The following is a 17,175-nucleotide window of genomic DNA, read 5'->3' on the forward strand; positions in this document are numbered from 1 at the left end:
AGGACTGGACACTTGGCCATACTGAAGCTGTCTGCCTGCCTGCTGGACGGAGCTGAGGTGGGTTACGCTAACAATTTTTGGGGGTTGATTTCGGGGGCGTCTTGGTTGGGGAGAGCTCCATCCCACCTTCCGCCGTGATAAGATAAGAAGGGCCCTCGTAACCATTAACGGCACTCTACCCGACGCATTGTACGCGCAGTCTGTGGCTACGCCCGCGTGTTTGCTCGGGGACAACAATGTGATTAGCGAAAGTAAGGACTTGTTGAATCGAGTTCAATTCCTGACGCAGCAATTCAGCTGGAATTTGATGCAATTGACCTATCACGGGCTCATGTTGGTTGAAAGAACATTGTCCCTTTTGATACTCTCTAGCTCATGTCATTCCTCGTCCACTATATAATACACATAATACGCAATCAATTCTTATGCGTGCAAAACTGCTTCTCACCAACTAACGGAACTCAGACAAGGCGTAATCGACAGTTTTGTACGTAAACTCTCGGTCGGGTAGCCGCTCCGACGAGAGGTAACAGGACCCCGCTGCTACCCGCCCGGGCCTCGACGCCGAAGAACGGAGGGCGCAACGGCGGGGTTCGCCCGTCCAGCCTGGGAAGTCCCAACTTAATCCTCACCAAAGGCGCGCGCTCAATCCACGGTCCATGGTAACCTGCCCCTCCTCCTTCCACTCTTCAATCCTCATGTCCTCTTCGCTCCTCAGATCCGTCACCAGAGTTTCCTCTCGTGCCCTCCGTCCCTCAACCCGCGTCTTCACAAAGTTCCACGCTCAGCCCTTTAGCATCCACACCGTCAAGATGTCTGACCAGTCCATTGTCTTCACCAAGAACGCCCCGGCCCGTGAGTCTTTCCTGAATGCCCTCGTCTTATGTGACTCAATTGACTGACAACAATCATTTGAAATAGCCGTCGGCCCTTACGTATGAGCTCACTCACACGAGCAATTGGACCCCCTGTGAAAAGCTAACCACCACCACAGTCCCAGGCCGTCAAGACCCCCACCGCCATCTACTGCTCCGGCCAGATCCCCCTCAACCCCGAGGGCGTCCTGATCGAGGGCAACATCACCCAGAAGACCAAGCAGTGCATCTCCAACCTCGAGGCCGTCCTCAAGGAGGCCGGCTCTTCCATTGCCAAGGTCGTCAAGGTCAACATCTTCCTTGCCGACATGGGCGACTTTGCCGTAAGTTTCCGCGGCCCCCTCTCCCCTCAACCTGCACTTTCTGACTGGCGTATACAGGAGATGAACGGCGAGTACGAGAAGTGGTTCACCCACAAGCCCGCCCGCAGCTGCGTCGCCGTCAAGACTCTGCCCAAGAACGTCGAGGTTGAGATTGAGGCTATTGCCCTTCCTTAAGCGCCTTCCGAGGTCGGAGATTGTAGTAACTCTACAGACCAAAAACAAAACTGTTAAACCTGCTGCGCCGTCTTTCCTATGGCTTTTAACTATGCATTGGTGATGACATGACTCTTCCATATTTTCTGTGCCTGCCACCTCTTCTGAATGTTGAAGGTATGAATGGGACGGGGCACGCTGTGATAAAGAGCGCGACATGGTGACAGCGTTGGAACAAGTTCGAATTCCGATCCAACGGTTTCATGGTGTTTATTACGACATCCATCTTCAGACACAAATCTTCCGTATGACTCGACCTCTTGGCTCTTGAGGACATTTCAAACTTCGTAAATTCTAGAGATCTTTCAGAACCAACTGACCTCACCTCATGGGAAATGCCACTTCAGTGCCATTCTTCTATTCATCAACACAAATGCATTTCAGCATCTCTCCCCCGAGTGCGACTTCACAACAAAACACCGCAGTCCTCACCTCAACCACTTCACTAACAAAAAAAGAACCACATGTGTGTGAATAATAAGCAGAAAGGTAGTTCTTGTTCTACACACCCCTCCGTCTATCGGTACAAATCCTCCACTCTACCAGAGCCCTCAAAGGCAAAGCCCCAAGCAGCGCGAACCCAATCGTTAAAGAAGAATCCCGTTCAGGCATCGTTTACTCGTCGTCCTCGTCGGCAGCCTCGACGTATCTGGCGCGGATGTCCTTCCATTGGCGCTGTTGTCACAGATGCGTTAGCATTCCCTCGGGGCAGGAAATCATATGAGACAGAGAGGGGGTTCTCTTACGCCGCGGTTAAGGTAGTCCCAGTACTTGTTCATCGCACCGTTGAAGCCCCTACGCAAAGAAGACCGGTCAGCATAACGTTCGCTCGCTCCTCGCCGCCCTGATGCCTCCTCCGCCTCCTCTATCCCCCAGCAATCCTCCTCCACAAACATTGCCTTCCTCAGCTAGGCGTCGTCTCAAATCGACAGGGGGGTATTCGGTGCTCCTTACATCTCGAAAGCAAAGCCCGTCGCGAAGACGAAGCCAAGCATGGAGAAGTTGTTCTTGAACAGGGCGCTAATTCTCCACAGTCAGCAAAACTCAAGTTCCGCAGTCATCGCGGCGTTCAGCCGGGTAGCCTTGTTCAGTCGGAATGGGGTCGGAGGGGTCGGAGGGGTCATAGGGAGACTTGCGTGTAGAAAGGTCGTGCGGCGGCCTACGGAGAAAGGATGAGCGATTAGCCAATTGCGGTCGCGAGGGCGCAACAAACGGCGCAGAAGCCTTACCATCTTGAATGTCGTCTGTCAAATACACTTCGCGTGGGGAGGACGAGGGTGCTTCGATGCGGTCGGCGAGGCGAGAGTCGTTGGAGGGTGGTCAGATGGTTTTCAGAGGTGAGGTTCCTGACGAAATTCGCGATGTTCCGGGAGCACCAGCTTTGCCGAATTGCCTGTCTTCTGATTGGCTACTTGGGTACCCACCCTTTTGGTCCAACGGACATTCGTGCTGACTAAGCAGAGACAAGCCTCACCAGCACAAGCCTCGTCAGTCACATTATCACAAGCCATTACCGCTTGTCGCCTCTGGTCGGGCCCGTATTGCTTCATTCACGGGTCGTCGAAGACTGTCGAAAACGACAGATACAGAACCACCAGGCCTCGGAGTCATTTGGACTGCTACATCGCAACTAAGCTTCGTAGCTGAGTACACATTTGATGTGATTTGATTGGACAACTGTCTTCACGGCCATGGATGCAATCTTCAACAGCCTGTGGTTTTCAAATAATCGCCAGAAGCATCTTGGTCCAGTTTGCAAGAATTAATTGAATTAACGTTATTAACAGATCTATTGTGCCAATGAAATACTCCGAGGCGCAGATGAAACCTAACAAACTAACACAGCTGCAGATTATTTATGTGCAAGGTGAGTGACTTTCTCCTTGGCGTGCTCCTTGGCGTTATGCATCTTCTTTCGGAATGGGATATGTGTTTCCGCTCTCCTACCGCGAAGACCGGTAAGCGTTCTCAGAGGCGTATCCTTGCCCTCGACAAAGTCGCGATGCTCTTCCAGTCGCTTCTCTGAAATGGTTTCTGGCGCCCACTTCTTACGGATGAACCAGGGCATACATGCGCCAACCCAGTTGTCAGGGAGCAGACGGATCAAGACACCCATGGGCAACGAAATCGCACCGAGACCGATAGAAATGCCCCATTCCTTACCAGTCAATCGTTCAACCTTGAAAGCATCGCTTCCGACGAAAATGATCAGCAGCTGCCCGCCGATCATGATCAGGTTGATGGCGATGAAAAACGGGTTCTTGGTGATGTTTTCAAAAATATTCAGCTTGTTGTCCAAGCGGCGGTTGCTATTTTGCGTTAGCATGTACACAATGGCCAAGTGCTGTAACCTACTTGAGTTCGTTGAAGATCTGCAGCCACACAAAGGTATTGAATACGAGCGTGTTCAATTTCACTGCTCTGTCTTGCCCTTCCAAGACGTCGACTAGACCAGATCCCGCGTAATACAAGACCAGCGTCACGACCAGCTGAACCACAGCTTGGCCGAAAATCATCTTGATCATTCTCAATGTGATGAGGGGAGCAGATTTGCGTTCTGGCTTGCGATCAAGCACGCTACGCGTTGGAGGGTCGGTGGCAAGCGCAAGAGCGGCAAAAGTGTCCATGATGAGGTTGACCCAGAGCAGTTGAATGGCATTCAATACAGAAGCTTGGTCTTCACTGGCAACCGCAGTAACGAAGGTCAGGACAACAGCGGTAATGTTGACAGTGAGTTGAAACTGTATCTCGGATTAGAAGCAGCGACGACAATGAGACGATAGATAGTAGATATGAGAAATGTCGGGGACAACGATGTTGACTGCAGAAACGACAAGCGGAAGAGACGATAGGCAGTAGAGACGATAGGCAGTAGAGACGACGGCGACGACAGTAGAGATATGAGAGACAAGATAGCAACGTACCTGTAGGAACTTCTTCACGGAATCGTTGATGGCTCTGCCCCACATCAACCCTTTCACGATTGACGCAAAGTTGTCGTCCATGAGAATGATCTCCGAGGCCTCTTTCGCAACCTCCGTCCCGGCAATACCCATAGAGAAACCAATGTCTGCCATTTTGAGTGCTGGAGCATCGTTGGTACCGTCTCCAGTAACAGCAACCGTTTCCCCGAGTTCTTTAAGAGTGTGTACCAGGATTCGCTTGTCATCAGGGCTGGAGCGAGCAAGAACCTGGAGCTTCGGGACGATGTCCTTCAATTCTTCCTCTGACTTCCTGCGGAAGTCCGGTCCCTCCATGGCAATGCCGCCCTTCTCAGCATGGTAAATTCCACACTCCTTGGCAATGGCCTTTGCGGTCAAGATGTTGTCGCCAGTCACCATGCGAACAACCACACCTGCGTGATCACAGTCTTTGATTGCGTCAATGACAGTAGTGCGTAGAGGGTCCTTGATGCCATAGATAGCGATCAGCGTCATGTCTGCATGGATCTTGTTGAAGTCTGCAGCTCGGGGATCGTCAGAAGAGACCGCATCTTTCGGAGGCCATGATTCGAAGTCTTTGAACGAGGACCCAATGGTTCGAAGTGTTTGTCCGGCATACGATGTGATGGTTTGCGAAAACATCTCGCGGTCGTCTGACGTGATCTCCGCAGTTTTGAGCTCAGAACTGTTGGGGTCTTCGAGGACCTTTGTGCACTTGTCCAAGAGAATCTCAGACGCACCCTTGACATACGCTCTGTACTTCCCATCCGAAAGCTTGACTACTGTAGCCATGTACTTGACCGCAGAGTCGAAGGGCACGACCTGGACGATGTTCGCGTTTGCGCGCTCCTCCTGGACTGGACCTGCTCCTAGGTGATCTCGACAAAAGGAGAGCAGGGCGACTTCGGTCTTAGATCCAATGAAGGTTTTCTCTCCATCCTCGTCACCCTCAAAGGCTGTGGAGTTGACGGCGTTGCCTTGAATTAATAGGCTCTTGGTCTCCATGCTGAGGTCCTTGGTGAAATCGGCAACAGGAACATTCCGAACTGAGGACACAGGTGCTCCGTTAGAGCTGCTGCTCTTAGCCTTGCCCTCCTTGGACTCTTCGAGTGGAGTATCTGTGCCGCCAAAGCTGACGCTCTTGCCCAGAGTTGTCGCAACTACCGTCATCTTGTTCTGGGTCAGTGTCCCAGTCTTGTCGGAACAAATCGTCGTCGCATTGCCCATGGTCTCGCAGGCTTTCAAAACTCGAACTAGGTTGTTGTCTTTCATCATGCGGTTGGTCGCGAAGGAAAGAGCCAGGGTAACAGCTAACGGCAAACCCTCCGGCACTGCTACCACCACAACAGTGATGGAGACGATGAAGATCTTCATGAACTCTTGGCCTTTTTCAGCGGCCGTCCCTTGGTTGTTCGGCAGTTTGACGAGAAACCTTATGAACAACGCCACGAATAATAGAAGACCGGCAGCGCCACCGGCTTTTGCAATGAAGTCGGCGAGAATGTTGAGCTTCCTCTGAAGAGGTGTTTCTTCCTGTTCGGTCCGCAGAGACATCGTGATGCGACCGTACGATGAGTTGACACCCACAGCCGTGACCAAAAAGGCTCCAGTACCTTCTTGAACTTTGCTTCCGGAAATGATAAAGGGGTCCAACTTTTCGACATCAGGCCCAGCAGCACCTCCATGCGCCATCTTGTCCAGTGCGTCAAAGACTTCATCAGCTGCGACCTTTCTGAGAAGGTCGGATTCTCCGGTGGCAGACGATTCATCGCATTTAAGACTGTGACCGTCGATAAATATGCCGTCGACTGGCACGACGTCGCCAGTGCTGAGGTGCACCACGTCGCCGACGACGATATCATGAATAGGTATCTCCACTGATTTCCCAGACCGAATGGCCTTGACGGTTCTGTCATCATTCTTCTTGTTAAGAGTGTTGAATTGGCGCTGCATGTTCCAATCATTGATTGACCCGACCAAGACGACGGCGACGATGGCAACGATGATGGCCATGCCCTCGACCCAGTCAACGCGTGGCTCACCCTCCTTGTGGGTCGGGCCGTATGATTCGTAGAAGCCAAGAGAGAGGGATATGATAGCAGCAGCGGTTAGCAAAATCAGAATTTTGTCGTTGTAAGCGATCCAAACAAACTGCAGGAACGATGTCTGCTTCTTGTCTGGCAGCTGGTTGTCTCTGAAAGCGACTTTCCGGTCCGAGAAACCACCGGTATACTCGCTTGGCGGAGGGGGGATAAAGTCGTCTCCTTTTGAGTTGGGATCCTTTTCGGGCACATTATTGCCAGCTGCACCATACTTGGGGGCTCCTTTGGTGGCAGCCTCTTCGAAGGAAACTGTGCCATCCAGGCGATCTTCGTCGACACTCAGACCCGTCTTCCGATTCGTTCGAAGGCCCTTTTCCAAGCCAGCTAGACCACCCAATGCATAGAATGCGTTTAGACTCTTTGGATTCAAAAGCTTGGAGAGCTGGCCAGGAGAAAAGGCGAACTTGTCATTCTTGGGCTTGAACATGTCCTCGGTGCCACGATCCGGCGTCAACGCGTCCGCCGTGTCCAAGTGGAAGTCATGTGACTCATGGTGATCCTTGGTCTTTTCAGATATGACATCTTCTGAATGGTGTTCGCTGCTATGCTCGACCTTGTCGGCGACGTCGATGCCCTTGTCGGCGTGCTGGGCCTCTGTTGTCGCTTTCTCTGGCGGAGTCGCCATATTGAATAGCGTCTATTCGTAGTGTTGATGTATCGATTAACGGAGATGTAAGAGGCTTCAGTAAATACTTCTCATGCTGCTGTCGATGGACGAAAAGATGAGAGTTTGGAGGCGTAGCAGCTTGGCAGGGGAATTAGATCAACAATACGTATTGTTTCCTTCTTCGGAAGGAGGCTTATTAAAAAAGTGGTAGACGAGGCAATGCCTCAGAGAACTGCAAGAACTGCTCACTGTTGGGGTAGGAGGCAGGATACGGAAACTAAGCAAACACATGTAAGGGAGGCAAGGAGGAGGTGAGGAAGAGGTGAGGAAGAGGCAGCAACTCCCTTGTATACCCAAGGTAGCTTGTGCCTGATGTTGCCCACTAGAACACCTTCAACCATAACAAACTCAATTTGAATCTTAATGGCCCCAAAATCTCCGACAGGCCCTTGGCTCTTGCCTTGCATAATCTAGGTATGGTGTACCGCGGCCCTCGGGGAAGAGGCAACCTACCGACATCATTCGTCAAACAAGCAATGACGGAGGGGATGTGTTGTTATTGCACAAAACAAGCGACAGAAACAGGCCTCCAGGTCAGTGCCAAGAGTGAGCGTGCAGGGCTATGACAATTCGTCCAAACAGGCAAATTTGCCTGGGTGTTGCGCGAGAGGTGGTGGTTTGATGAGGGCGAGACCAGCATGTCGCCTAAGGCTTGGCAAACGCGGACTGTGCCAGGCAAAGCTTGAACCTGACGGGACGAAGCTTGTCTCTTTGCCAAGGGCGGTTACGAGGAGCGTTGCGTGTCATTGATGACGATGAATCCCTTAATCAACCAGTCTTTCTTTCATCTCTTCACTGAGACCATAAATCGTCTGGAACCTCGCAATGCCACCCCAGATAGACTGTGTCCGGCATGAGGCTTTGGGGCTGGAGGCAGCCGGCGCACTCTTATTTCGACAGACATGAGAGGTGCACTCGTGCTGCCTCCATGCAGATGCATGCCCGGCAGGTGTCCCGCGTCATGCTGACCGACGAAACGCCTTTTATTCGCCCTGCGGAGTGTGTCGGTGAGAGAGGCCCTCTTGTGAAAGCCACTTGCTGCGCAGGGCCAACTAAGGAAGCCATGGACGAGCCTTCCCGGCCTGGTAGCGGCTCCTGATGTTTAAATAGAGCTTCGGGTCAACGAACCTAACAATGGTATGGTCAATCAGATCGAAACAGGCACCCAGGAATCTGCCTCGCCAAATCCCAGGCGGAACGGACTTCTGCGTTGTCGCCCACATGCCACCTCACCCTGTCGAGACTGCTCAGTGCCAAGGCCCATCGTATGAGACCGAGGGCGACAGACCAGGGAAAATGGAAAAAGCCTGGCTGCACAGGGGCAAGGATTCTGTGGCAACCTCGAAATTTGGGATGACACGGGAGAGTGCCTGACGGTGTGGTACTTGACTTTGTTTGCGAAGGAGAGAGTAGGATACGCCGGCTTGATGCAGCTCTGACTGGCTAGAGTGGGCGACACACGTGGCGTCATATCGACCTGGCTTCGCTTTCCTCCAGCGCAGATGAGAGGGTTGCGAGCGCGAGAGCCCAGTGGTGCCAGAGCCCGAGTGCTCCCCGCCACCCCCAGCTGTTGTCTATGGAAGGTGGGAAGCTCACAGCTGTGGCGGTACGTGCCCGCGGTTTCGTCCAGTGTTCCTGGATCCGCCAGATTGGATGGTCGTGGCCCGGGCCAATCATGGTCCAGCAGTGAGCAAGAAGGTTCAGACCCCAAAATGGTCTGTGCGCGGTGCACGAGGAGGGGCTGTTTCGACGTCGTCTCCCACCTTCTTTTTGCCAGATCGAAACGGGACCTTTCCACGGCTGCGTAGCTTGTCGCCCTCTTGTTTCGCTGCCATCAGCTGCATTGCATCCGATTGCTGGCTTGTCTTGTCTGCAACTGCCAAACTGCCCCGAAAGCTGCAGCTGCAGCGGTAGTTCTGGAAAGAAACAAGGTGCGACCGTGTGTGCCCCGCGGTAGGCTGTGAACATCTGCCGCATCCAACCGCATTCGACACCTGCCCAACCGAGCCGAGCTGCCCGCAGCTACCAGCATCTGGCGGACTTGACACAGCTACAGCCGCACATTGGCTACAGCTCTTGTTCGCGATATACCGATTCACTTAACTTATTCGGCGCCCAAGCGTACCTTACCGAGTGCGCCCGGCGAAGCTGCTGGGTTATCGCCGATCACTTCGATTTTACGCGAATCCGGACGAACGTGCCCGACGACATGCCTTCTGAACCCAAACCCTCCAACGCGGGCATCGTGACCGACGATGCAGGCGAGCGCCAGATTCCCGAATCCGTGCGAGCCGACGGCAGCACCCGCAAAGCAATCAAGATCCGCCCCGGCTACCGCCCGCCTGAGGATGTTGAGGTCTACAAGAACCGCACTGCCGCAGCTTTCCGTGACCGCGGAACGAGAACCGGCATACCTGGTGCGGCCGGCCTGAAAGACGACAAGCCTGAGGCGTCATCTTCAGCTGCTAGCAATAAGAACGCCAAGCGTCGAGAGGCAAGAAGGAAGGCCAAGGTCGGCAACGAAGACGAAGCCGACGACCAGAAGGCCAAGACTGTCGATGAGGCACCCAAGGCCGAGGAGGCTGATCCTGAGGTGGAGCGAGAGAAGAAGGCACGCAACATAAAGAAGAAGCTCAAGCAGGCGAAAGACCTCAAGAACAAGAAGGAAGGAGGAGAGACGCTTCTGCCCGAGCAAATTGCTAAGGTCATCAAGATCAACGAGCTTATTCGTGAGCTGGACGCTCTTGGATTCGACGCTGATGGTGAGCCGAAGGCGAAGACAGATGCGGGAGATTCGGCGGCCGACGACAACGCGAAAGATGCATGACCGGTACTTGAGCCATAACCCCTCGATGTTTGCCAAAAGCTAGGAAGTCACACAAAGTCGAAGATCCATGCGCAATTTGTTTTGCTGGATTCTTTCGCCATATCCGCGCCCTTCTATCATGTGCCTGATGCCGTCGCGAACCTCAAGCAAAAGAGTTTTGAAAACCGAAACGGTACTTTGCAAGAAGCAATTGACAGCCATTCGAGGCATTGGACACGGAACGCAGCGCAACGCCCCTCGGGTCGCAAGAATACAGGACACTGCCATTGGCAGCCATACCAATCGATCGCCGATGCGTTTGATTTTGGTGGATCACCGCCACACCACTTAGAGATGGCCACTAATAATCTGGTTGTCGTCGAGAAAGCGCAGTCATTCAGAGCTGCGAGACTCAGCCTGGCGTTGTTCACTTCAAAAGTTTCTGAACGCATGACGAATGCGTACCCAAATACAAGCCAGATATGCGGGCACCGAGCCCGCTAGCTTAATAATGATGAGACTTTGATCGATAATAATTCATAGAAATATTGTGATCGTTGCCTGCTTAAAAGGTTCCTGTGCGTTGGGCTGCCTCAAACCAACACACGTTGAATTAAGAGGCCGCTAGGAGCTTGGCGGCGTCTCAACCTTCTGCGTGCACGTCTTCGATGCAACAGGAAACACGCAGTGTTGCAACTTTGCGGGTGCGAATTATCTTTCGTTGTCGTCGGGGTTGAAGATTGCGGGACCACGACGCCGATCCGGATGACTTCGTCTCATCCGGATCCCGGTCGGATGGCCTGGCGGGAGATGGGGAACAGATCCCCGGTTGGATCGGTGGGCCAATTCGAAGAAAAAAAAACCCGCGAAGTGTGGAGTTCTCAAGCGCACCAGGGTCCATTGAGGACCTCCCGTCAATTCTCAATGAGCAGCTTTGACGTCGTGGCCTGGAGGCTGATTCACCACGTTTCTTTTCAATCGGCAATTAGATGCTTGGGCCAGACCTGCATGAGATTCCCCGCTGCTCTTGAGATCGGGGTAAATTGAATCTTTTTTTAACTGAAATGCTGAACTCAGACAACCATCAAGCAGAAAAAAACTAAATGAAAAGTATGGCTAGATGGTCTACCACAACTGCCAGGATGCAAGGGCACTGCATATAAAGGACGAGTAGTATTGGGTAATCACCCGTCATGAGGCTTACTACCAAGTGTCAAGAGCACCGTCTTTGTCTCATTTCGGCGATGAATGGCGGGCCGCGCATATTGCTGTGCAAAGTGACAGGTAACGGCGCGGAGCGGAAGTGATATTCATTGGACGTGGAAATGGGAGCCAGAGAACAATGGATCGAGGACGGATAGTCGGCAGCATCAGTGGCCAACGGATGGTTGCATTGCGAGAACGGCCACGTCCAGTCTCTCCGAGACAGTGTGAGGAGCGCACGGCGGTTCGCACCGACCTTGATCCGTGGTTATGTCCCGGACTGGAAACCATTCAGTTTTCTCTCTCATCTCATTTGCAACTAGGTCTCGTATATTTTCAAAAGCGATGTTTGCTGACCAGTCAAACGCCGAAGAACGCAAGTGGATGCCTGCCCCTGGTGACGCGTCTCAGTTATGTGGTGCGCCCTCTCTTCAGCTTCACAATCGAGGGGGCTTGGGGGTTGAGTTTGTTGGGATTTCACAGCGCGCAAGCTCCGGCTGAATATTGCGGAGATTAGATCCCATCTTCATGATCCGAAAAGAAAGATATCACCAACGAAGGTTGGTTCCGCGACGCATAATACTCAGAGAAAAAAGAAACCCGCAGGCCGTTGGCAGTCGGTGTTCTATTAAAAGTCGCCGTGCATGGGGGCGGGGCCGACAGGCGCTGCACCGTGATCCGTCGGTAGCACCGGGGCCTCCCTGGTGCATGCTTCCTGATGCGTTGGTGTGGCGTCAAAGCTAGGGTGGAGCTGAAGCTTAGCCACCCGACTCGCGTGCGAAACATACCTCCTACGCTGACGTTTCCTCCGGACCTTTCTTTGACTTCGACGACCTTCCAACCATCATCGGTCTTGACACCACGTAAATCAATTGCTGCTGGGCTGGCCCAAACCACTTCTTCCCTGCGCAAACCCCTTCAACTCCGGGAGAAATTCCTACCTCCTTCACACTTGCGACTTCGCATCCCATCCAGCCACTTTGTTCTTTTGATGAACACCACGATTCCGACACAGCTCCAAACATGAGGTTAGGGGGCAAGGCTGCAGCCTCCTGGCGCATCCTGCTGTCTGTCCTTACCTGGACAGCAGCCGTCCACGCGAAGGATGATCCGACAATCAGCGTCACCACAACCAAGCACCCGCCCGCCGGCCTCAGCTACTTCGAAGACTCCGACGTTATCCTCTACCACGATATCTCCGAACGCAACATTTACCGAACCGACGATGCGGGTGTCACATGGAACAAGGTCAAGGGCATCCCCGACGACAAAGCCGCCCTGTTCGTGATGCACGAATTCGACAAGAGCCGCGCCTACGTCCTTACCGAGACCAACAAGCACTACAGGACCACCGATAAGGGCAAGACCTGGGACGAGTTCGACAGCGTCATCGAGAAGAGTTTCTTCCAGGGCGCCGACATCCTCCATTTCCATGCCGGCGATCCCGATCGCATCATTTTCGGTGGCATGCAATGCGCCGGCATTTTTTGCCAGGAAGTCGCCATGTACACGACGGACAACTTCAAGAGCAAAGCGAAGCCCCTGCGCAACAACATCGTGGGGTGCTGGTGGGCCAAGTCATCCACCATGTTCACCACCGGCCAGAAAGACCTCGATGAGCAGCGCATTCTGTGTATCGCTCTTGACAAATCCTCGACCTCCAAGTACGACTACAGGCTTTTCGCCTCGGATAACTACTTTGAAGAGAAGGGCAACCAGATCCAGGAGTTCGAGCCCAACATGGACACGAACAAGGGCGTCTCGGGCGTCGTTAACCTGGCTGTTGTCAAGAAGTACCTGATGGTTGCGACTTCTTCTCCCAACACCGACGAGATGGCATTGTTCGTCACCGACGACACGATCAAGTGGCACCGCGCCATGTTTCCCGCCGCGCATGGCCACAAGATCAACCAGGATGCGTACACGGTCTTGGAGAGCACAAACTACAGCATCCAGGTCGATGTGGTTAACACCGGAACTTCAAACCCCATGGGCGTCATGTTCACCAGCAATTCCAACGGCACCTTCTTCATCGAGAACATTGAGCACACCAACCGTAATAGGAGGGGTCATGTTGACTTTGAGAAGATTACAGGCGTCCAGGGTGTCTTCATCGTCAATGTCGTCAAGAACGCTGAGGAGGTGGAGAAGAACCACAAGGCGGCAAAGGAAATCATCACCAAGATCACGTTTGACGACGGCCGTAACTTCCACGAGCTCAAAGCCGGCAGCGACAACATTCACTTGCACTCAGTCACAGACCTCGACAACGTTGGCAGAGTCTTTTCCAGCCCCGCTCCTGGTCTTGTTCTCGGCATTGGAAACACGGGCAAGTCCTTGGGCAAGTTCGAAGAGGGCGATGTCTTCGTTTCCGACGATGCCGGAGTGACGTGGAAGAAGGCTTTGGATGGCCCCCACAAGTACGAGTTCGGAGACCAGGGCTCGATCCTGGTAGCCGTCAAGGATTCCTACAAGGAGGATGTCTCGGAGGTTCGCTACTCTCTCGACCACGGCGAGAGCTGGAAGAAGGTTGCGCTCCCGAACGACCTCAAGATCAAGCCTGAGCTCCTCACCACGACCCAGGACTCGACCAGTCTGAAATTCCTGCTTGTTGGAAGAACCGGTGGCGGTGACAACCCCAATTTCCACCTCATCGCACTTGACTTTGAGGGCCTGCACGAGAGAACTTGCAAAGATGACGATATGGAAGATTGGCACGCTCGTCCCGACGATAACGGCAAGCCGACTTGCTTGATGGGCCACAAGCAGACCTACCGACGCCGCAAGAAGACGGCCGACTGCTTCATCAAGCAGGAGTTCAAGGACCCTGTTCCAGTTACGGAGGACTGCGAATGCACGGATGCTGATTTCGAGTGCGACTACAACTTTGTGAGAAAGGACGGCAAGTGCGAGATTGCCGGGCCTATCATCAAGCCCGACGGCGCATGCAAGAATGCCAAGGCGGAGGACACGTTCAAGGGCACTTCTGGCTGGCGCTTGATTCCTGGAAACACTTGCAAGCGTAAGAGCGGCGCTCAGAAGGATGACCCTGTCGAGCGAAAGTGCGGTGATACGGACACGCGTCCTAGCGTACCCGTCGACGGCAAAGTCAAGGCCATCAAACACACCTTCGATACGAAGAAGACCGACTTTGAGAAGTTCTACTTGGAACGGGGCGAGACGAACAAGGAGACAGACGAAACAATCATTGTTCGACCCATCGAATATACGAGCAGCGGCCAGATGAAGATCGATCCGTCGGCACCCATCTGGCGGACAAAGAACCACGGCAAGGACTGGGATACTATTCTCAAAGACGAGAAGATCTACGGAATCTACCCGCACAACCACTTCAAGGACACCGTTTTCTTCACGACCGATTCAAAGAAGGTCTTGTACACCATCGACCATGCTGAACACTTCCACCACTTTGACGCGCCCACTGAAGCCGACACTGAGATGGGCAGCCCCTTGTCCTTCCACCCTGACAAGAAGGATTGGCTGATCTGGGTTGGCAAGAAGTGTGAAAAGGATGAGTGCTGGCATGAGGCATCCATCACGAAGGATCGTGGTGACAATTGGCACACAGCTCTTCGCTATGTCCGCAAGTGCGAGTTCACTGGAAACTCGGCCTACAAGTTCCGCGACGCGCGCCAGATTGTCTGCTTGGCCAACAAGGAGGAGAACAATGACAAGGGCACACCAAAGGTGGTTGTTTCCAGCAATGACTTTTTCGAAGAGGACAAGCAGTACCACCAATCGGATGTCAGCGACTTTGCCACAATGGCTGAGTTCATTGTCGTTGCTGTTGAGGATAAGCAGAAGGACGACCTGAAGCCATATGCCAGTTTGGATGGAGTGACGTACGCCGAAGCGCATTTCCCCGTCAACTTCAAGGTTGGACACAAGAACGCCTATACTGTTCTTGACAGCTCCACTCATGCCGTGAACCTCTTCGTGGCCACGTCGTCCGCTGAAGGTCGTCGGTACGGAAGCATCATCAAGAGCAACTCCAACGGCACGTCGTACGTACAGAGCGCTGCCAAGGTCAACTGCGACGACAGTTACTACGTCGATTTCGAGAAGATTGCTGGTCTTGAGGGTGTCGCGCTTATCAACACAGTCATCAATTCCGACAAGGAGAGCGAGCCGAAGAAGGTCCACACGCAGATTAGCCACAACGATGGTGCTCAGTGGGCTTTCCTGCCGCCCCCTCGCAAGGACGCGGCGGACAAGAACTACGAGTGCAGCAGCAACGAGGGTGACGAGAAGTGCGCCCTTCATCTCCATCACTACACGGAACGAACCGATAAGAAGAAGACATTCTCCGCGGCGACTGCTGTTGGTGTCATGTTCGGCAACGGCAACGTCGGCTCCAGCCTGGGGAGCATCAAGGATGCCGATACCTTCATGTCAACGGACGCTGGTATTACCTGGAAGAGCGTAGCCAAGGGAGTCTGGACATGGCAATACGGTGACCAGGGCTCCATCATTGTCCTCGTCCAGCGTTACACTACCGCCACCCCCAACAAGTCGAATGTCTTCAAGTATTCCACGAATGGGGGTAAGGATTGGGAGGAACAAAAGTTCGATGAAAATGAGGTCAAGATTATGGACATCACGACTGTTCGTTCCGGATCGTCGCGCAACTTCCTTCTCTGGTGCAAGTCCGACAAGGACGAGATGTTCACCGTCGACATTGACTTCACTGGCCTGACCGACAAGCCTTGCAAGTATGAAAAGAACGGTGAATCCGACTACTACACGTGGTCCCCCAAGCACCCGATGCAGGCAGACAACTGCCTCTTTGGCCACGTCACAGAGTACCTGCGCAAGAGAGAAGACCGAAACTGCTTTAACGACGGCCGCGTCGAACGCCTCCCCCAGATTTCAAACTGCACTTGCACACGACCTGACTTTGAATGGTGAGTTACCAGTGAAGCAACGAACCTGTTTGACATTTTGACTGACGTTCGTATTAGTGACTACAACTTCGAGCTGGACAACCACAAGCAGTGCAGTCTTGTACCTGGTAAGCAGCCCATGTCGGCTGAGCAATGGTGCAAGGAGAACCCCGACGCAGTCGAGTACTACGAGCCCACGGGATACCGCCGCATTCCTCTCACGACCTGCGTCGGGGGCCAGGAGCTCGACAAGCAGTCTCAGGTCCACGCCTGCGCCGGCAAGGAGGACGAGTTTGAAAGGCGCCGTGGCACTTCTGGAGTGGCCATCTTCTTCGCCGTCATCATTCCTGTCGGAGTGGCAGCTGCTATCGGTTGGTGGGTTTACAACAACTGGAACAGCAAGTTTGGACAGATTCGCCTGGGAGAATCACCGAGCATGGACAGCGAGGCGCCGTGGGTCAAGTACCCGGTCATCGCGCTCTCGGCCGTGGTCGCCGTCGTCTCCGCGCTGCCGCTCGTCGCTTCCGCCGCGTGGAGAAGCGCCACCTCTGCTTACGAGAGGGTGAGCAGCGGCAGCAGAGGAGGCAGCTGGTTGTCCGGAAGGGGCAACAGGCGTTTTACGACGAGGGATAGCTTCGCTCGCGGCAGAGGCGACTATGCCGTCGTAGACGACGACGAAGGCGAGCTTTTGGGCGACGAGAGCGACGATGAGGTATAGAGAGCTTTCATGACCGACGACTGAGGGTTGGGTTGGTTCGGGTTCCCGGTTAGGGGAAAACGCCTGAGAGACATAGGGCAGGACTTTCGATACTGTGACACAACTACTGTTTCTCTTGGATCGGCGTGAGGTTAGGAAAGGCGGCGAAAGGTCGGAGAGACCCCAAAGGGTAGATTTGCTTAGAAGCGGAGGGAAACACAATTGTACGTTATCAGGCATTGCGATTAAACCATTGAGCGTTCGTTTCAAACAACACGTCTCCTCGTGCGGTGAAGAAGAACCGAGGGCCCCTCTATTTCTCTTTGCGGGGTGATAGGTCACACAGCCTCAAAGGCGCGAGCAAGCTAGAGAGCTCTCGCGGAAATGCCGACATGATGTGCGCGAGTCAAACTCAGCCTCGGAGGGCTGGCGGTCTGGCTGCT

General features: G+C 53.6%; 5 protein-coding genes across 5 annotated transcripts; 3 read left to right on the forward strand and 2 right to left on the reverse strand.

Moving 5' to 3' along the window:
* Positions 1-698: 698 nt before the first annotated feature.
* Positions 699-1,372, forward strand: GCG54_00004069 (Protein HMF1; the record flags this gene model as incomplete). The annotated part of the gene is made up of 4 exons (XM_045404124.1): positions 699-855; positions 922-935; positions 995-1,198; positions 1,256-1,372. 4 exons carry the CDS (start codon positions 699-701, stop codon positions 1,370-1,372), a joined length of 492 nt encoding a protein of 163 aa, XP_045263959.1.
* Positions 1,373-2,026: 654 nt separating this feature from the next.
* On the reverse strand, positions 2,027-2,307 carry GCG54_00004070 (uncharacterized protein; the record flags this gene model as incomplete). Its single annotated transcript, XM_045404125.1, has 2 exons — positions 2,027-2,086; positions 2,158-2,307. The coding sequence occupies 2 exons, from the start codon at positions 2,305-2,307 to the stop codon at positions 2,027-2,029; spliced, it is 210 nt and encodes a 69-aa protein (XP_045263960.1).
* Positions 2,308-3,263: 956 nt separating this feature from the next.
* GCG54_00004071 (Calcium-transporting ATPase 2) lies at positions 3,264-7,080 on the reverse strand (the record flags this gene model as incomplete). The annotated part of the gene is made up of 3 exons (XM_045404126.1): positions 3,264-3,720; positions 3,767-4,152; positions 4,336-7,080. 3 exons carry the CDS (start codon positions 7,078-7,080, stop codon positions 3,264-3,266), a joined length of 3,588 nt encoding a protein of 1,195 aa, XP_045263961.1.
* Positions 7,081-9,331: 2,251 nt separating this feature from the next.
* On the forward strand, positions 9,332-9,949 carry GCG54_00004072 (uncharacterized protein; the record flags this gene model as incomplete). Its single annotated transcript, XM_045404127.1, has 1 exon — positions 9,332-9,949. The coding sequence occupies one exon, from the start codon at positions 9,332-9,334 to the stop codon at positions 9,947-9,949; it is 618 nt and encodes a 205-aa protein (XP_045263962.1).
* A 2,205-nt stretch (positions 9,950-12,154) lies between these two features.
* Positions 12,155-16,753, forward strand: GCG54_00004073 (Vacuolar protein sorting/targeting protein 10; the record flags this gene model as incomplete). Its single annotated transcript, XM_045404128.1, has 2 exons — positions 12,155-16,056; positions 16,114-16,753. The coding sequence occupies 2 exons, from the start codon at positions 12,155-12,157 to the stop codon at positions 16,751-16,753; spliced, it is 4,542 nt and encodes a 1,513-aa protein (XP_045263963.1).
* Positions 16,754-17,175: the final 422 nt, after the last annotated feature.

Source organism: Colletotrichum gloeosporioides (genome assembly GCF_011800055.1).
Source record: "Colletotrichum gloeosporioides strain Lc1 chromosome Unknown consensus_48, whole genome shotgun sequence".
Lineage (NCBI taxonomy): Eukaryota > Fungi > Ascomycota > Sordariomycetes > Glomerellales > Glomerellaceae > Colletotrichum > Colletotrichum gloeosporioides.